At 45.6% G+C, this 21,283-nt stretch overlaps 1 protein-coding gene across 1 annotated transcript in view; it reads right to left on the reverse strand.

Annotated features, from left to right (window-relative positions):
• The window catches only part of LOC308058120 (uncharacterized protein), a 46,385-nt gene extending 27,222 nt beyond the window's left edge, over positions 1–19,163 (reverse strand). Inside the window, 9 exon segments of the mRNA XM_080412113.1 lie at positions 579–681; positions 4,237–4,807; positions 6,542–6,618; positions 12,054–12,516; positions 13,286–13,423; positions 13,942–14,048; positions 14,160–14,333; positions 14,568–14,682; positions 18,716–19,163. Of these exon segments, the coding sequence (XP_080268239.1) occupies positions 579–681; positions 4,237–4,807; positions 6,542–6,618; positions 12,054–12,516; positions 13,286–13,423; positions 13,942–14,048; positions 14,160–14,333; positions 14,568–14,682; positions 18,716–19,092 (2,125 nt within the window). The 5' untranslated portion in view covers positions 19,093–19,163.
• Between the last annotated feature and the right edge of the window lie 2,120 nt (positions 19,164–21,283).

Here is a 21,283-nt window from a genome sequence, read left to right on the forward strand (position 1 = left end):
AAAAAAATACTACATTCAGGACTGACCATTTAGTAAAGGAGAAATCCTTCAGATGGGAGTTCTACGCCAACAGCAAAAACTTCCCTGCCATTCTACACTCCAGATGCTCAAGAGACAGCGTCACAAACTACAGGCAGAAGCCCTTCACAACAAACCCTGAACTTTCAGTCACATTTTAGCTCCTAGGCAAAGCGTAACAGTAAGGTATCAAAAATTAAGACGGGGGGAAAAGTGCTTGGCCAGATCATAGCTTTCTTCTGCTACGTTATCATCCAAGAATGTCCAGGTGTTCAGACAGGTCAGCCCTAAACCACATACACTTTCAGCACTATGCACAAGAACCCGAACCCAAAGAGATACAAACACATCCAAAGGGCACACGTAACGCAAACAAGGTAACTTCCTTTACAACTTGCCAGCAAGCACCGTGACAGCTGGTGTTAATTAACAAATACTAAGCACTTCATTGCTATAGCGCACACCCACACCATGAGTGCATTCCTAAGGCAGACATCGATAAAAGCTCACTTCAGCCTATACGTGTTTACAGACAAACATTTAGTCCACCAGGAAGTTACCAGTGTTGTGCTCCCCTGAAACAATCCGTGAGCGCGCTCCGTGTCTGTCTGCAGCTGGAAGCAACACACCAGGTGATCCTTCTTCCGGACTTTCAGAATCCGTCTGTAGAGCATAAAACACGGGCATGAGCATCGGTACAAATTCTCAACTCATTTCTACACAAAATGTTCCTGCTAAGCCAACTTGCACAGCATGCAATCACAAAAGCCTTTGATCAGCCCCTTGGAAAGGGCACGTCAAGACACAGTATATTGGAAAATCACAGCAGACTTGTGTGTTTTCAGATCTTAGGCAAAAACCTCACAACTCATCTAAACTAGTCTGTCACGCTGGCAAACTGCACAGCCGCAAGGGAGAATTAACACGGTAACTCGAGCTGTGGGTTGCGAACCCGTAACTGCAGGTCTGGGGGGGACCCAACTTTCAGACTGAACTGGTACCCGATACTCAAATTTGTGCTGATGTTCCCCAGGCACACGTCCTGCAGTGGGAAGCGAACACATTGCTACTCCCAGTTGCAAGGGTTGAACAAAGACAAGCAAGACAAAGCTTACAGAAACCAAGGCTACAAAAAAAACCAAAAACAACACAGCAGCATTTTAGCCTTGTATTTTTAAGAAGCGGGTGGGGAAGAGTTCCTTCTTCCTCACAAGAAAAGTCAGAGGGCGTAAGCTACAGACTCTGCTCGTTTTCTTCTAACCCATTCCCACAGACAGGAAGAACTAAAAGGGCAAACACAGCCAGCACGTGTGGTATCTCTGTTGAACATTACTTTCAAAAAGGGCCAAAACGGTAGAAAGGCTCTTTCCCAAAGCAGCTCATCATCTAGGCTGCAGACCCTAAGGGCAACCACTGAACACGTCAGCGGAATAGAGTTGTGTGGTGAAAAAGCAACAATCCCGCCAGCCCCGCTGAGGAGCTCAGACTATTTTAAGCAGCAAGAAACTTCACTGCCGCAATACTGTACCAGAAACCCAACTCCAAGGGCCAGCTGCCATGAGACCCAAATCATTAGCTCGACCTACCTTCATCCCAAGCCTCGCTGAACAGCTAGCACACAGCACAAGTATTTCAAGGGCCCCCAGTTACAAACATACAGCAGAACCAGGAGAAGGGGAAATAAGCCTCAGCCGCGGCAGGGCCCAAGCTCCGAGTGCTTCTGGATCTCGCTCCCCACCCCCGCCCCACTGGGAACCCCGGTGTCCTTCACGGGAAATACCTCAGAATCCCAGGGAGATTCAGCATCTTCCTCTTCCTCTGCTCCCACCGCAGTCAGGGCACCTACAAAGGCAGTAAGAGGTGAGACACTGAGCCCTTCTATTTCACTCTGCTTTTCCCCAGCACCCCTGCACCCAAAAGATGCACAGCGGCTCTGTTGCTGAGGACAAACTAAGGAGTGAGTGTTGAATTCAAGGGTTTCTTCACACCCAGCACACAACATCATGGTACTTCCTTTGGATTGCCACCTCTCCAGCAGAAGATGGCTATGCACAACAGCTGACACAGCTACAAGCAGCACTGAAGACGTGTTTGGGTCACACTCAGGAAAAGGCTCCAGCACGCTGCAGCCCTGTGGCATACAGAGTTTAGGTCACCTGTTCTCCAGTCCACAGCTCCAGAAATTGCCACTGACTACCACCATCCACTGTACAAGAAGTACCATAGAAACACCACCCGACACATCTTCACGCTAAAATCACAAGAAACAATGCTCCTTTTGTAGCACTACCAGAAAAGACCTTCCTTGACTAGCAGTTTTTACCCTGCACCTTCCCAGAAGGTAGACACCTAAGCATTGCCATTGAAAGGAGGAGAGGCTCACAGCCCAAAATCTCACCCCAAACACACAACTTGTCTCTATCTCAGGGGGCTAACATCCGAATCTCTTCTCTACTAGGCACACGCAAGGCTCAGTCTCAGTAGGTTCCTGGCCAGATTAAACTATCTTCATTTCTCTCTTTTAAGCTAGTCCGTTAGGTAAAACTGATTCAGGATTCGCTCTTGTGGAGACATGCACACAAAAAATGGGAAAGGAGCTAGAGACCAGTGAGGGCACCCGTCCTAGCAGAGGGGAACTGCTGGTTCCAGCCTCAGCTAGGACTACTCACACTGTGCCAAATGCAGGCTTATGGTAAAATGCACCGACAGAAGAGCATGTATAGGCACAACACCTGGAATACAGCAGGTTCTGCCAGGCCCGCTCTGTAGCATTTGATCAGCAGCTACACACGCTCTGGTAACATCTACCACACCACTCTACTCTCTGGAGACAGACAGTGGAAAGTGTGCCTTCTCCTCCTGCTCCAAGACCTGAGGTGAGTACCAGAGTGCTCAGCCCTGACTGACATGGCAATGCTTTCAAGCACACTCAAGCGTGGCACTGGAGAGACTTTCTACGTTTTAAAACTGGACAAGGTGAGGCACTGGAACAGAACAGCTTTCTCTCAGATCGACTCAAATCTTTCCCAGGCTTCAGCCAAGAGCAATCACAACTTTTCAGTCTGACAGTACGGGCCAGAAAGGGGAATACCACTGTCACACCCAAGACTCTCTAATCCTCCTCTTTTTCAACTGTGCATTTTGTTCTGATCGCTTCAGGGAGAACACAGCAACAAAACCAAGAATGACACGTGCTCCATGTAGCATCATTTGGAATCCAAGGCCACAATTTGTTCTTCAGGAACGAACGAAAAGGAACAAAAGCTACTTTCCTCCTTGCCAATGCCCACTAGGGTTCACAGGCAAGGGAAAAACTTACTGTTTCAGAAGTCAATCACCATTTCAGTTCATTTACTGTGCATTAATATTTATAGAGGAAGAACTGGGATCAGTATTCACTAACTCACTTCTCTCACCAGTGTTGTCTTTGGAAGCACTGTGGACTTGATGGCTATCATTACAAATAGAGTTTTTCACACCCTCAACAACTGCAGTTTGTAGCCCTTCACCAGTGTCTTCCTTTTCCTGCTCCTTCTCCTCTTCTTCCTGTTCAGGTGATTTTTCCTAAAAGAGATTGACCAAACAGCTGGAAATAGCAGAAACAAGCACCTTCTTAGCCACCCATTGACAACTTTAAAAATGCTTCTCCTGTGTAAGACAACAGGGAAACTTTGTTGAGCTTTGTTTTACAAGGCCTTCAGTTTTTCCATGGGAATCTCTGAGGAGACAGCAATGACATTAGCCCTAAGTCATTAGCCCTGGCTCTGCAAAGCTCCAGAGAAGCAATTCTTCATGTCAGCCTAACTCTAGCTTTCATTTCAGTTACATTGTTTTGGAACATGCTCCTTTTCCTCTACTTTGCTCCAGGAAAATCACTAACTTCCTGCTCTCAATCTTACTCAAACTTTTTCGTTCCTCATTTTCAGCCATCACACCAGGCATTTTACTAAATGGCAATAAATCTTGACAGATAAAAACTGTACATACAACTGAGAAAAAAATTAATTTATTTCAGAAAAACTATACTGCCTATTTGTTTTCCTGCAAAACCACTGCAACCAATAAAAAAATATTGAAAATACTGCCCAATATTATTCTTATACCTAAGAAACTGCTTTGGTTAGGAGTAAAGGCATTTTCTATTATAAAAAAAGGATGATCAAAAGATGGATATACGTGAAATATCAACAGAAATCCAGTTTACCTTTTCGTTCTTACCTTTATTCCCCTTAGAAAATACCTTTGTGATTGAATCATCCTTATATAACTTACTTTGGTGCCTGAGTGAAATGCTGCTCTTACATTTTCTTCATGCCTATTCAAGCACAAGTGTTCACTTTCTTGTTTCGGTGCTTCACAGACTTTATTATCTACTTCACATTGCTCTTCTTCTGTATCTTCATCATCCACATGTTCAAGACAGACAGAGTTTGGTCTTTGACTTTCAAGCCTTGGGTTTTTTCCTGCTGACAAAGAACTATTATCACTTTCAAAGCCATTACTGAAGCTTGACTTTTTCTCCTTAAGACCACAACTATCTGAGAGAAGCCGAGGTGTCTCTTTTTTCCAGTTTGTCATCTTAGATTCTGCAAAAAGGGAGTCATCATTTCTGTGAAACTTCGCCTGAATCATGCTTTTCTTGTTCCAACTTTCTGGTTTATCTTGCAAATTATTTAGATTTTGACAGACAGTTTGCTTTGGTACTGACTTGCAAGATACTTCATTATTCACCGTCTTCGGAGACATGGCAGTTATGTCAAAACAACAAAAGGAGTTATGTAAATGGCAACAGGTATGTTACCAGATTAATGGAGTAATCTGGGAATGTCTGGAAAAGGAACCAAGTCAAGGATGGGCAGGATGGAGGAAGGACTTGGCCAGGGACAAAGGCTTAGGAGGGGATTAATACCTTCATTTTAACAGCATGACTTATTTTTTCTGAAATGCCTAAGTGCTGTGTTTTCAAAATGCTACTTTTCTCATTTACTATAGGAAAAGAATTGTTTAAAAAACTACTTAGCAAATCTACTTTTATATATTAGTATACTATGCAATCTTTTCCAAATAGCTTACTGTTTTTCCTGAACTGCTGGGAAACATTCATTAACAATGTCAAATTTGGCTTCTGCAGCTTCTGTAAATAAATGATTATTTTCTTTTAGAACACTAACGACAACAACAAATCCTTTGGTCACATCAAACCTTGAACACTAAATGTAATCAGGCTGTCCTTTTGATAGTGGTCAGGTGCTGGCTCCATCCTATACTTCTAACTACAAAAACACTCCTCACATATGCAATTCAGTGAGTATTTCACCCCCAAAATACCATGCAGGCACCCTTCTGAAAATTGTTTCCAAAACTATGGTTACATGCATAGCAGTTTTAAAAATCTGGGTTTAATATTTGTAGTACTTCAGTAAAATTCAGTTATATTTAAGATCGCAGCTTCTGGATGATTACTTGCAATTGTGCACAAGGGAAGTAACTGTTAAGAACCCTAGGTTTAATGCATTAATTAGTCCCTGCAAGTACACTTACCAGAATATCCTGAAATTTCAAAAACATGCCAAAAAATGCATAATTTATATTTAAATCAGTGCAAGAAAATGAAATCATGTTAAAACTAAACATGCTTGCACCTCCAGTATTACAGAGTAGGCTGAACTAGAACACTGGTTCCTCATTGCTGCAGAATCCCAGAGCAACAGAACAGATGTTCCAGACATCACTGCAGAAGTTAATAATTCTTCAGAACACTAGCAAAAAAAGCAGGCCTGAGAGCTTGTAGCTGACAAAAAGAATACTACCTAAGCATTCAAAAAAAAAGAAGAGGGAAAACATGCAGTGTGAGATTACGTGCAAGCACAGAATGCCATCTCAATAGAAGAAAAAACATGACCCATTTGAGTTACTCATCCACTGAGCACTCTTGAGTAACCTGATGAGGAGGAAAGGAGAACTAAGTGATGAAGGATTTCAGTACATCTTCGCTAAAAAGTGCCCTTTATCGGTTAGGATTCTATCTAAAAATTTACAGGAAACATTAACAGTGTTTGGGGAAGAACAGAACAGGTTATATTAGTAACTTATAAACTTAAAATCTGACTCAAATGACCAAGAACAAATAAAACTGTGGTGATTTATCTCGTCGCCTATTGCTCTTTTGCCTCAAACCACAAATCTGCTGCATGATCTGCCACAGCTACAAGGTCTTTTAGGAAAAACTCACAGCAGAAGAAAGGCTGGCAGGTCAGAGAGTGCTTCTAAGGAGAAAACAATATTGGCTAGAACTGTAGTTTCTTTCAATCCCCCAGAAAACTTGCCTTCAGATCACTTATTTCTATAGGACATTTACTGTAAATACACCATACCTTGGGAGTAAAATCGAGTTCTTCCTCAGAAGTATGCCAACTGACATCACTCCCCTCTTTCTCCAAGCTTCTTAAAAAGTAAAGCAAAATGAGTACTGTGTCTCTCCAGTCATTCCTCAGGTATGTGCTGGGTATGTTTAAAGTCTTACCTGATTGAGTCTCCTTGCGACAAGTCATCTATTGCTGTGCAAACACGAATTGACATGTTGAAATTAGATTTGGCATGCTAAAAATTAACCAGCACATACAAACATTTAACCTGGACAACTCTACATGTCATAACAGAATGAAACTTTGGGGAGTCAACTTAACGTAAGACAGCATGAATGAATGCATGCATTTCCAAACAACTGCTTTTTCAAGTCACACTGAATTGACAAAACAAAAAAGACCAGAGTTTTATCTCCTTTGAACTTTTATACCCAAAAGTTAAGAACTACCTCTAAACTAAAAAAAGCCAGCATAGCATGAATATGCTGTGTTAATAAACAGTTAACAAAATACTGGTGCTTTAGCAAGACAGTAAATAAATGAACTGCTGAAGTACTCCTACTGCACACACAAGCACACACTGTTGACAGAGATTTTACTGGTTTATATACTATACTAGCTGGTGCTCTACCCACTTACAGGTTATCCTGAAAAGGTAAAAAACATCAAAAAGCATAACCAAGATCTAAAGCTTATCCTCACATAGAAGAATCCCCAGCAGTTCTCTACACTGCACCAAAAAGGGTATTCAACAGGCAAAACAGGCGTAACCAGGGCACTCTATACTACGCTCCAAGCTTTCATCCATGTTAAGACAGCAACTTGCACACAGGATCACAGGATAAATCAGGTCACAAGGGACCTCGGCAAGTCTCTCAGCCAACCGCCTCCTCAAAGCAGACTCAGCTCTGAGGTCAGATGAGGCTGCACAGGGCTTTAGCCAGTCTGATCTTGAACCATTCAAGGAGACTGCACAACCTCTCTGTTTTACTGTTCTCACCATGGTGAAGCTGCCCACATTCCGTTAGAAATTCTCTTGTTTCCATTTATGCCTCTTGTACCTTTGCTTCATGTGACACACCACTGGGAGGCACCTGTCTCTGTCTTCTCCATACACGTACTGGAAGCTGCTGCTGCTGGGTCCCCTTCAAAGTCATCTCTTCTCTACACTGAACAAGCCCAGTTCCCCCAGTCTCTCCCCAAAAGGCAAGTAGTCCTGCTCCTGGCAAAGTTTGATGGCCCTCCACTGAACTCGCTCACGGATGAAAGACCACTCTCTCTTGCACTGGGGGCTCAAAATTATACCCAGGGAGCTGGACACAACCCAGGGACTGCCAGGTAGCAGCGTACAATCCCCTTCCTCAGTCCCCTGGCTATGCTGCTCTTCATACAGCCCAGGGCACCGTTAACCTTCTCAGCCGGCAGGGCACCCTGCTGGCTCATTCTCAGCTCGCTTTCTGCCAAGACCCTCTGGCTATTCCCAGCAAAGCAGCTCTCCAGCCAGGCAGCTCCAGCACGTGCTGTAGCAAATGGTTGTTCCTTTCCATGTGCAGGACTTGGCATCTGCCCTTGCTGAATTCTGTTAAGACAGGCCTGACAGTCCATTTACCCAGCTTGTCAAGATCCCTCCGAATGGCAGCGTGGCCCAGATGCACATGTTGCAAACTCAACGATAGCGCACTCTAGCACACCACTGATGTACTAAAGAAACCTGAACTCTAGGAATCCAGCCTGAAGAGTGCGAAAACCTCTCAATTACCAACAACTAAGATGAAATAAAAGGCCTCTTCAATTCCCAGGACAGAAAGGAAAAAATCAAATAGAGCCTCCACATCGTATCTATTTCAGCATTCCTCAAGTCCTCGATAATTAGTTCTCGTTAACTATCATCACAAAATGAAGTTGCTTATAAATAGGAGATTGGTGGCCTTCCATAAAGTTGTATGATGACAGCCAAACCTTAGACAAAATGTCTTAGACAAAATCATTAGAAGGAAAAGAAAACAAAGGGCATATCATGTTGAGTAAGTTATCTGAACTTTTGCTTTCCATGGATAGTAACTTTAAGCAATGATCAAAACCAGTTCCCATTCTCCTTTAAAAAGCAAGAGAGAAAGTTTATGAGCTAGTTTTCAGACAGATCTTGATGCCCTACTGTAGAAATGGGATCTAGAAAAGTAGTATCTAGGGATCACTTGTTTCTACTTTAATTGAAGTCCATTTTCATTGTGGAGTAACAGAAGAGCATATATATTTTTTTTAATATTATTTACTATCACTAATGACACAAAGCAATCACTCGATTCAGTAATAAAGGACCCGTGCAAAACACGCAAACAAAAAGTGCCCAAACCCTGCTCTCAAACCTGATTTATAAAACCAAAACCATCAGAATAGAGACCTCTAAGATAATAAACATCACAGGTGTGTTAGTATTTGTACATCACACAACATGTTCCATAGTTGAAATGCTACTGTATAGAATACCTTTCTTTGTTTTTCCTGTTCTTGATGTCTGGCTAGGAGATTGTGGCATTCCTATATCCATTTAGGGAAAGGCGTGTCAAGGACAGACCAAACAAGGGCACCAGAATAAATGTGAATTCCCAGAAATTTGGAAAACCTAACCAGTACATTAACAAAGCTATAGCAATGGGAGAATGTACTGTGACCATCAGCCTACTCTACAGTTACAAGAAGTAGAAGCCAAACCTATCACAACCTACAGAACTCTACTCTTAAGGGACAGTGTCAAACAGTGTAACTTAATTTACTTGCTCCATTGTAGAATACCTATATTCCAATATTTTGAAACACTGAAACAGATTCTTGGCAGTTTACTGTACTGCCAACTTTGAACTTCTCTCAGCTTGAATAGTCCTTGCCCAGCACTGACTGCCGATGCAATTCCTTCATATTTGTAGAGTGTTTTATACGTACGGCACACTTAAAATCCCTCCGTCTAAGCATCCCAAAAATCTGTAGGTGCCAACAAACTTTGGAGATACACTAGCCAGTTGTGTCAGATGGTGCCTGATGCAAACACAGCCCCCTCCTACCTCAGTTTGAAGGTAAAAGCCCTGCATATATTGATTTGACCATGCTGAACTGTTCACATAGAGAAGCTACGCCACCAGCCAGAACGCAGGCTTGACAAGCAGTCAGAGTGAATACCCTGTTCCCCCAGGGCTATAGGGCAGGCCACAACTGGACCAAAACGGGTGCACTGACTGGTGTGAGTGTCATGCATGTGTGCTTGTGTGTGTACGCGTGTCTATGTGTTGTGGAACAGAAGCTTTAGAATATAAATCACCATCCACCTGCTCTACCCATCCTACTTAGTAAAATTTTATTTTTTATATCAATGAATGGTGTGGTTCTGTTATTGCAGCTACCCAACACCAAATGTCTGTGTGACAAGGCCATAACATTTGCCTCAGAGCAACAGGGAGTCCCGCTTATATTGATGTTACCACAAATACATGGAATGGATGTGGCAAGAGGACTCCTATCAAAAATACACATGTAAGAGTTAAAAAAAGGACCTCAAGACTGTTTCTCATTCCTTCTCCATTTCTCAGTTTTCTTAAAAGGCGATACAGCAGATATAAAGCACACTGAAGCACTCGTTTCTTTTCCAAGAGCTCTATGATGAAAAACCAATGGTTTCTGTAGGAACAATACACCAATATGCAGTGCAGCAGCTAAAAAAAGCTGCCACTGAAGACATACTAGAAATCTGAACCCTTGCTTTTAGAAAAAATACATAATTACTTTTTGCCAAAGAAATTCCAACTTCAAATCTGAGAAGTCTGTCATTCGATATGCTAGAGGTGGAAGCCATTCATTTGGAGGTTTTTGCAAGTCTGTCTGTAATCAACAAAAAGGTTCATGTTCTGACAAAAAGTAAACACTCAAATAAGCATGAGCCAACTTCTTAAATATACTGACTTGCTCACTAGAGGCGAATATTTTGAACAATGTTCAACAAGTGCAAAAGTAGCAGCAAAAGGAGGAAGGACTACATTGAAAATCCCAGAAAAACAGGAATGAAGAGCAAGATTAAAACAAAGAATTCAAAGTGGGTATTCCTGCGTTGTCTCACGATCAGTTGAGCTTCTCCTCTAACAGGGGCTTCAAAGCTTTTACTGCAGCCTGTCAAAGGGACTCATGATGCAGGACCTGCGCTTTGTGTGTGCAAGCAAGAGACTGCAGAATCAATGCCACCAAGTGTTCCTTGCATGCTACTAATCCCTCTCACTCAACAGGCCGGGGTCATTTTCCAGGAGACTCAGCACAAGGAGAAAAAGATTCGTACTACTCAAGAAAAACAAGCCCTACTATAAACAGTTTGAGACCACAGCGCACTCTTTCTCCTCCCAAGTCCTTAACCCACATAAATATTCTCTTCACACTTACTATGCCTCTTCAAGTGAGGATTTCCCGTAACATTGTGGACTTATGCTAGTAGTATTACTGTCTTCAAGGAACTGAGAAAATTACTTGGTTCAAGAACCCATATTTCCCTGAGGGCATATTAATTTTGGAATCACACAACAGTATTATTCTGCAAGCCACATATTTTAAAATAACCCAGGCCTGTCAGTCATCACAATGTGGTACCACGGCAATGATCTATGTGCACAGGAGGCAGCCACAGAGTGCCGTTTGGGTAAAAGCAACATTTTGTTGATTAAACTACCTGTACCAAGCCCTTTCCAAAAATAAAATAAAATATAAAAACCTCCGCATCTTCCTTCAGTCTATCAAGAAACTTTACACATCACTGACTAGATCAAAATAACTAGTCCTAAGTCAAAGGAACAAAGTTTGGCTCTAAATTAAATTCCCCTATCTGGGAAAAGTGAACTCGGAAAAATATCTCATGTTTTGCTCATATTTCACAACATATTTAAAAAAGGAGTAATAAACTGTGTTTGAACACTGTCTGCTGCCCATTTGCCACAAAGTTCTGATGTAACACCCTTAAAAAAACCAGAAAGGATAGAACTTCCCACTGTAGGGCCTGAGTAAAGTACAAGAAGTTCGATCTATATTAAAAGATTAGTTTTCTAAGATTCCTCTAGGGCTATATGAGCTCATAAGCATAGACTGGATCTTAAAAATTAAGGAGTTGGGTTTTTTTTTTATTTTAAAATGAACTCACTGAAGGAGCTAATTTTTTGATAACAAGGCAATTCAATTGTTTTTCTGGATCTTCAATTGTTTTTCTGGATCACAAGTTAATATGGACTTTTTAACGTTTATTTCATAAAATTACTGGAAGTAGAAGTGTTATTTATTTTTACTGGAATCAAACTATGTCCATGAAGATACAGTACACACAGAAGTTGCATTATTGTTTCTAACAAAGTGACTTTTCCAAGACGATTTTTCCTAAGTATGTCTCTACAGCACCTACACAGAAACAATCGTAACTGATGCTGAGAAATAAGACAACTCACTAAAGGCAGCTTAGTGCAGGTGAAACTATTAATATTAAAACACCACTGCACAAACTCAGTGGATATCAACAAGACATGTACAGTCCTGCTAACTCATCTGTTGCTTCCCAACTACAGGAAGATGAACAACTACTCAGGATGAACCTACTGCTTTTGCAATTCATTTTCACAATCTGAATGGCCATCTACAGGTACAAGTACACACCCCAAAACCACTCTCACCTAGTTCCTTCCCTGTCCCCCTTCTCTCTCTGTATGAAAACCTATACAGATGGGCAATCTGGCAGGCAGAACGCAACAACCCGGTAAGTGGCCCCGTAGCACACAAACCGCAGCTGCCTTCACGCCTGACAAGAAGCACCTCCAACCAGCAACAAATCAGCATATTCACAAAGCTTCTTGCGCTACCCCACCTGATGCCTCCACTAAAGTCAACGGCAAACACAGTGAGCGCTGACAACACAAACCCCCTAAAGAAAAGGCCACAGTGATTTTCCTCGTGAGCTCCTGCGTGATTAAAGATCCTACCTCCTCTGTCCACAGCAGGTGCACCCAACGTCAAGCCAGCAGCTCTGGCCCGGTGAGGAATGCCAGGTACTGTGTCGCCTTGTGCACCACCTTCGTCTCTGCCTCCCCGGAATGCGTATGCCACCAGTTGTTTACAAAGACTATATAGGGAAAGAGAAGAAACGTATTTGGTAAAAACAACGACATACTTGCTTATACAGTTTAATAGAACAGTTAACAGCCAGTTATCCACCCTACACGTATTCATAACCGTATGAATTCATATACTTGTATGCATTCACTGAGAGTAATACACACAGAACTTACTGCACGACTACTACCTACTTCAATATTCACTACAGTCATGTTCACTCTAGAGGTGCATATCCACACCTATGAAGCTCCAGCTCGGCACAGTATTTTCAGCCGAGCTGTTAAGCACACATAACCACCTTAGAGAAGGGATACGCACAGGTACAAAGCTATCCATAAGAGGGGTGAAACTGCTTAAGACTTTAACAAAAGGGATTTGTTAGATCTCTGAAACAAAAGGCTGGTAGTTCCTGCTCATTGTAGTGGAAGTCAGTAAGGACAATGGTGCTGGTCTGAGGAGAGGACTGACATGCATTTCAGTTTGCCACGTTCTACCTCTGGGTAACTGTAGGATACAGACATGTTTTAGAGCTTGTACTGGGCAGGTGCAAGTTTAGCATCAAAACTTGAAATCTAACAGACAATTCGGGGCGGAAATTTTCTTCAACATCCAGATTAATACTAGACACAGGGAACGATACGTATCAGAAGACGTCACTGAGCACAGCTTCAGGACAGCTTTCAACACACCATTAAACCTTGCTGCTGATACCAAAAACATTCAAAAGCCACACTGACAACTGACAACCTATTCTAACAATAAAGTCAAAAATTTACCTAGAATATCCATGAGTAACAGCATAATCCTCAGCTGTCCATCCGTTAGTGTCTTTATGGAAAAGATCAGCACCATATCGAAGAAGAACTTTTATTAAATTAAGCTGTCCACCAGATGCTGCAGTCATAAGTGGGGTTCTGAAACACCAAAAATATGTTATGGTGTAGATCATTTGACACAGACAGTGTAATTATTTTTATTCCTATTTGCTCTCAAAAACTACTTTCCTCATTACTGAATGAGCAAAAGAAAAAGCAGTTTTCATTAAATATTAAGAGCAACCATAAAATGCAAGAGGGAGTCAAAACAACCAAACCTTCAATCTTCAGACAAAGCTTCCACATAGACAACACTCACATACAAACTATGCCACTATGCAGGAGATGTTTTTTCAAATTGAGGCAGTGCTGCTGAGCTACCAGCATGTTTCCTGCCAGAAGGGCCACCACAGACAATGCCTTCTTGTAATCCTCAACGAGGAAAGCACCCACTGAGGTATGACAACAGCCAAGCGCAGATGGGCTTTCACAAGTCACACAGAAATAGCTGCTATGTGGCTCCCCAGGTTTTTTTCGGAGCTCACTCTCATCCCTCTGATTAATCCAACCTAAAGAATACTAAAGAGACCCATGAAGAGTTTTGACAAACCACTCACCTTTCACAGTGATCTCGAGCATGCACATCAGCTCCTTTCTGCAGAAGAAACTCTGCTATATCTTCATGATGTTCAGAGATAGCAAGAATAAGTGGAGTGTTTCCCTCCTGAAAGGGCAGATAAATAAATTTAAAAATAAAAGTAAAAAAAAAAAACCTACAAGAGAAATACTAATACAACTTTTTGAAAGAACTTCTTCAACAAATACAAAAATTTACCTTATTCCGAGCATCAATATTGGCATTATGCTCAAGTAACAGCCCCGCTACGGTTGTATTAGGAGATCGGACAGCAAGGTGAAGGGCAGTGTTGCCATCAGCATCTGCCAGGTGTGGGTTGGCACCGTGCTCCAGCAGAATAGCTACACATTCTTCTTGCTGGCACTGTACTGCCTGGGAACAACACGCAAAAAAGGAAGAACTGCCAGCACTCTGTTACAATTGCCGCAGCTTCCCAATGCTGGAAAATAAGAGCACCTTCAAAGCTGAGCTAACATATGCCTATTCCACGCTGATTACCAGATGCATGCTTCTATGCAGAGCTGTGTAAAGAATCCTACCAGCCACCTCTCATTTAATGCACAGTTGACAAGCCCCACTTGAAAGAGCATAACATATTCCACATACCTTCATCAGTGGCGATCTGTTATCACTGTCAGTAAGATTTAGTTTACACTTGTTTTCTACGAGATATGTAACAACATTCACACGGCCATTCGCAGAAGCGAGATGCAGAGGTGTCCTAAAAATTAAACATATTAAATTAGCACAAATAGACAACTAGAGAAATAATTTCAGGCTCTGATAAATTGATATGACCACAAGTTTCACTTTGCACAAAGCAAGCTTAAGAAATGATTTCTCATTCTGTTACCAGTAACAGCAGTTGCGCACCACGCACCCGAGACTGGCCAGCAAAACCCCTCCGCAGCATCTGCTTAGTAAGGTGCCATTTCCTTCACTCTAGAACTTAATCTGCACAGATTCCTGTGCCCAGGTGGTGGTCACTGCCTCCAGCAGGACTACACCTGTGGCACAGCAAAAAAGACCAAAGCTTGGGAATCTGAGAACTATGGCAAGCAACCCTCTAAGTTCTATAATTATTCATGTGCCAGAAGTGTATCAGAGATGTAGATGGGCTTTATATAAAGAGTATTAGCGTTTCCCTGCACTTTGGGGATTTCTGCTTTTTCTCTAGCTTGCTTACTACTGCAACAAAACCAAGTACTCACTTGCACCAAAGTGCCCCCCATCACATGCAGCAAACCAGACAGCAGAACACTGTAATCCTGAGTACAGGAAAGTAATACCTGATCCTTCAGATATGTATAACTACGATAGTCATAATAAGCCTACTACAGAGGAAGTCCTCTCCAGGGAGGGAATACTGTGTTTCCATAATACATGACCAGCATAAGAAAATAAAATTCTTTTCTTCAAGTTAAAGCCTTGCCAGAGGGAAAAAAAACCACACAAAAAAACACCCAAAAAAACCCCTCCTTCAAACCACAGAACATCTTAGGTCTGATGTCAATTAACCAGCCTACTTATACTGAAAGAAATTGCCCAGAAAGTCCTTGCATGTGTTTCCCCCTAAATCAGAGGCACAAATCAGCACAAGCTTCACTCTGCGCAAAAGCAAAGCACCTCCTGCTCTGCAGGACACCTGTCCCAACAGAGCAGAAGACAAGCTAGAAAACAGCTGGGACCTTCCTCCCTTGAAGGTGATGTAGTAACAATCCCACAGTTCCTCAAGAACCGAGGGGAACACCAGCACTGGTTCTGAACCACATCACTGCAGGTAGGTCCTTCTCTGTATTTAGGAAAGCTCAACTAGCCTTGCAATTGTTTTGGTACCTTGCTGAGACAGGAGCACAACAGCTCCCTGGCTGAGGGGGAATGGAAAGGGAGAGGTACACAAATGCAGTGGCAGGTGATGCAGAAACACAGTAATCTGTAACGCAGATACTTGTTACAGGGCAGCTGACATCCTCCTCCACTGCAACAAAGATGAGGATGAGAGAAATACAGAAAACTTCAAAGAATTTGTAATGTCTTGCTACAGACAGGGAACAGACTGGAGCACTGACAGAGGAGTAGCTCAAGAGCAACTACCACCACTTTTTGAGAAATTTCCATGGAAACATGCAGGATTCTTCATCTCTGAAGAAATGACTGACTGAGATTATCTGAAAGCTAACCAGGACCGGTTATGAAGGAGTCCACAATCATCTGAAAGCTGCTACTACCAACCACTAGGAAGCATGACAGACGTGAAGTAGTCACTATCAGCTCTGCAAACAGAAAAGCCTTCAGAAAACTTGTGGACTTGTTGCTGTCCTCCTCAACCAAGCCTCTCAGTCTGTCAACAGGAGACGGCTCTGCTTGGAGCAAGGCCTGCTGTGCTCCACAGAAGATCCACTTCAGGGAACAGGCTGGCAGAGAACACCAGTGTTCAGGGTTGCCTGTCCCTGCAAGAGGCCTCCAGTAACACCAAAGTTCTTACGCCACCCAGCCCTGGGGACACTGCCCAGATTCTGTTCCTGCTCCTGCTGCTGCTGCTGATCACCTACAGAGTAGAAGAGAACTGCTGATGCCTGAGCAGCCACGAAACAACCCCACTGGGAAACAGCAGGTTGGCAGTACACACTTTGAATGGCCCTTGAGCCGACAACCCAGCAGCTACAAGCCAAGCAATGAAAAGCGCTGGAGTTCAGTCTGACAGGCAGCTGACACGGTAAATCTCCCTTAGCAATGAGCTCTGACCCAAGATCCATGACTAGCTGGCATTGTGCCTGCAGTGCTTCCAACTCTGTGCTGACTTCTGCCCGTCTCTGTCAGTGAGGCTGAAGGTTTTGCTATACCACCTCTGAAAGCTGCCTGCTCCTAACTGATGCTGTATCAAGCACACTTTCGGGAGGTCTTATGGGCTACAGGACCCACTTTATGGAAGGAACCTGTTGGTGTGATCCTTGCCATGCTCCTGGTGCAGGATTTTGCTTTTGGAAATCCTGAGCAGCAAAACTGAGATATTCATACAACCAATGCACACATTTTTGCCATTACTTTGCATTATTTCCTATTCTTCACCTCTATTTCCAATGATACCAAGTCTTCCAACACGAAGCCCTGAAACACAACTGCATCTGGTGGTCACTCACAACACATATCACACCCACAAGCACTAAGAGGGCACAGGTGGCCTTGCAACCCCCATGGCTGGTACAGAGTGCAGTGGCTGCAGCAAGTAGGCAGGCTCTGTCCACTGAATTGCTCTCAGCCTCGCTTTTCAGCACTGGGCATTATCATGGCAAAACCACCACAGTGCTCATCATAGTATGCTGCCTTTTCTTTCTTCCCTCCCTCTCCCCCCCCCCCCCCCCCCCCCCGGCTTGGTTTTTTTACAGTTTGTGACTGTATTTGTCCTGTTATAACACTGATAATTGCCTGGCACACAGAAGGAAACCCTTCAGAGGAAAAAAAGCTTTCTAGACAAGATGAACTTGAAACACAAAAACTAGCGAAATTTCATACCAGGGTCTGCTAAGAGCTAGTGACTGACTGCTGACTGAATCAGTAAGCAGTAAGAAGAAAAAGAGAAAAACGTTCCAAACTATTTCCATAAATGCCATCGGGCACCGTGACTCTGGCAGCTGAATTATGCACAAAAGTGCACTCAAGCCACCTTAAATGGCATCCCCCACCTCCAGCTGCATAAACAAATACTGGCTGGCAACACTCAGGCACACAGCCCACATGCTGACTGACTGCATTCTTCATTGCCTTCCTACAAATCTAGACAGTTTCAGGTGTTTTCAGGGCAATAAGCTAGCTGGCTGGCAAAAGTCCAGTCTTCAGAAAAGACAGCCCAGGATGCTGAAGTACTCTGATTAAACCAGCATATCCTCTGAATGTCATGGATGTTTTGACTCAGTCTTTTCAGAAAAGGCATTAACAGCTCGACACATCCAAGACCCAAAAACTTCAGCTGATTCCCTTATGCTTACAGCGGACCATGAGGAGCTGTGCTGCAGCCCAGGGCTTCTCCCTAAGATATAACTGCCAAGTACTTGCTGTGCTTGACTCAAAAGCACACATCATAACACCTGCCAGAAGCGGCAGCTTCCTCTGCATGGCACTGCCCAGATCTTCCAAACCAAGGCACTAATTAGCTCTACCAAGGCCACAGAGCAAACAGCAAAGTAACTGCCACCTAAAATCAGACTGATGTTGCTTTGGCTGCAACATCACAGTCACAAAAGGCACATCAGGCAACCGTCCACACAGCACCAATACACAGCAAATCTACCCTATCCTAAACGCAGTGCTTACCCCTCTTTTACTCCCAGCTGAGGCAGTGCAGCTTGCTCAGCTCAACTACTAACCCCACACGCTGAGGCCTCCGAGGTGCATGCACTCTGCCTTCCAAGCATGCCTGGAGAATGGCCCTGAGGCTCCTTCTGCAACCCGCTCTGGCCAGGCTGCTGCCGGCCCCCTGCCGCTCCTGTGCCCCCAGGCAAGGCAACACCCCCGGGAATGAGGGCACGGAGGGGGCCGGGGCAAGATGGGGGATGCTCGGCCGACTCCAAGGGCTCCTGGCAGCACAGGCCTGGCTCCCCGCCCAGGCTGAGGCTCCCCGCAGCGATGCTGCCGTTGGCTCCCAGCGCCCTTGAGCTGCCGGCGGCTGCAGCTGCACCTGCGGGTGCCGGCGCTGCCCGCAACCCCCCCACACGCCGCCCCAGCACCGCCCGGCGCTGCTGCCCCCCGCCGCTTACCGCTCCGCCGTGTCCCGCTCGTCGATGCCGTATTTCTTCAGTCTCTGCCGCACCTGACCCAGGTCGCCACGGGCGGCCGCACGGTGCAGCTTGCCCAGGTCCTTCAGCCGGAGCTCGTAGGCACCGGTGGGGAAGGGCTTGGCGGAGCTGCCGGACGCTGCCGGCCGCCCCTTCTTCTTCCTCCCGAACCCGAAAAACCTCTTCATCCCGCGGCACGGTCCCGCCTCAGGGAAGAGATGGCGGGAGGCACGCGGCGGGCTGCGGCAGGCCCCGGGCAGGGCCGGGGGATGGGGGGTCCCGGGCAGGGCATCGGGGGTCTCGGGGGTCCCAGGGGTCCCGGGCAGGGCCGGGGGATGGGGGGTCCCGGGGCTGGGCATTGGGGGATCGGGGGGCCCCCGGGGCAGGGGGATCGGGGGGTCGGGGGGCCCCCGAGGCAGGGGGATCGGGGGGGCCCCCGGGGCAGGGGGATCGGGGGGTCGGGGGGGCCCCGGGGCAGGGGGATCGGGGGGTGGGGGAGGCCCGGGGGCAGGGGGATCGGGGGGTCGGGGGGGCCCCGGGGCAGGGGGATCGGGGGGTCGGGGGGCCCCCGGGACAGGGGGATCGGGGATCGGGGGGCCCCCGGGGCAGGGGGATCGGGGGGCCCCGGGGCAGGGACGGAGGATCGGGGCCCCGGGCAGCGGCCCGGTACGGCTGTCTACGGAGCGAACCACCAGAGGGCGGGAAGCCGAGCGCACAGGCTGCTCCTCAGCGCGGCAGCGGCGGACAGCACCTCCCTCAGCGGCGAGCGCGGCGGTTAAACGGCCGGCGGGCTCTGCTGGCGGGGGCGGGGTCTGCTCCGGCGCGTGTCGCAGCGCGAGTGACGTCACTTCCTGCCCCGCGGTGCCCGGCCGCGGCGCTGCCGAGCGGGGCCGGGGGCAGCGAGAGGCCCGGCGGGTGGCGGCGGCGCTGCGCCCCCCGCAGAGCACTCGGGCAGCTGTCGGGAAGCTCGGGGGGGTGCCGGCGTACCGGGCAGCAGCAGCTCCCCGCTGGCCCCCGGCGGGGCCCGCGCTGCGAGCACGCTGGGGGGCTCGGTCTAGTTGGTTTTAAAAGAAAATGGCTCAAACTGGGAAAGCGCTTGTCGTTCAGGGCAAGGGCATCTCGTCAGGGAGTTATGGCCAAAACAGCTCTGCGAGCAATTCACCTCCTAGTTTGTTGAGCAGTCCTGCTTGTGTGCCATCGTTAGCCCTGGGCAAATGGATGCCAAAGGAACGAACAGCAAGGGTTAATATAGCGGGAGGGGGGCGGGGGGGGGGGGGGGCTGTAAGCATCATCTAGTTACCTGCCTTGCCAGGACAGGGTCAGAAAGTTACTTTCCAGTAAATGTGGCTGAGCTGGCACTGCCACAAAAGAACACAAACGCGCACTGAGGGTATGGAAACGTGGTCCAGAAATCAAAAGACAGGTCGTGCCTTTGGTATAGATTAGGAGGATGGTTCCCAACTTCTGTACTGCTGTGGTGATGCCGCTAGGTAGTTCAGCGTGGTGAAACCTTATTATAAGTACCATATGGTTTTGGGGTGATGTCACAGGCCAGTATACCCTAGATGGTTTGACTCATGGAACACCTTGCCAGCACACTACTTCCTATTAGAAACTGCCTCTTGCCAATGAGTTTGTGAAACATGGGAGAGATGGCAAAGAAAACCTCAATCAGAGAGAGGGACACACTTCACTGTGATTAGCGCTGAAAATATTGATTACAACAGGACAGGAATCTAGTACCACTTTTTAGGGAGGAGATTCAGCCCTTTGAAACACCTTCTTTTCCTTCATCGCTAATAATGGTACAGCTCCTAAAACCTTCCTTTTCCTTTCTGGAATGAGTCTTCACAGCTTTATCAAGCCTGTTCGCTCTGGCAGTGTTCTCGCTGACCAAAGTGGATGATGTACAGTCACTTTCCTTAGTTGATGCTCAGTGTATTAGCAGCATTCCGTTATTGCAGACGTGATCTCTAGAAGGAAGAGCTATAATAATTATAATAATAATAATTTTAAAAAGACAGAAAAAAGACTTTTGCTGAAAACACAGACAAGTAAATTCAGGTTGCAAAACTCGAATTCTATGAGTTTTGGGAAATGGCTATGAGCAGCAGCCATTTCAAGAGTACCTCTGTAATCAGTCGGACCATTTAATGGGGGAATGGAGAGCAAAATGCATTTTTTAATTGAGTGTATTTGTTTTCTTCCAGACATTAGAAGAAAGGCAGGATTTTATTTACAAGGTGGCAATACACAGTAAACACAATCCATCTCTGCTCTTTCCAGGAGGAAGTATTTCTTCTCCAGTGTTTTTTCAAGTGCACGCATGCTCAGCCACAAAAACTTGGGTTTTTTACAGGTCACTCCCCAGCCAAGACCAGGAGACTCTACAGTTCCTGTGAAATATTAAATGTTTCAGAATGGTATTAAACCCCCCCCCCCCGATTACCCAGTTTTAGTTGGCAGGGACTTGGTAGCTGGCTGGGCTGAAATTCAGTTTCAGGCTTTGAAGATAAGAGGGTGCTGATGGGTCCTGTGGATATAGTATTA

Source organism: Falco punctatus, assembly GCF_963210335.1.
Source record: "Falco punctatus genome assembly, contig: scaffold_54, whole genome shotgun sequence".
NCBI classification, from domain to species: Eukaryota; Metazoa; Chordata; class Aves; order Falconiformes; family Falconidae; genus Falco; species Falco punctatus.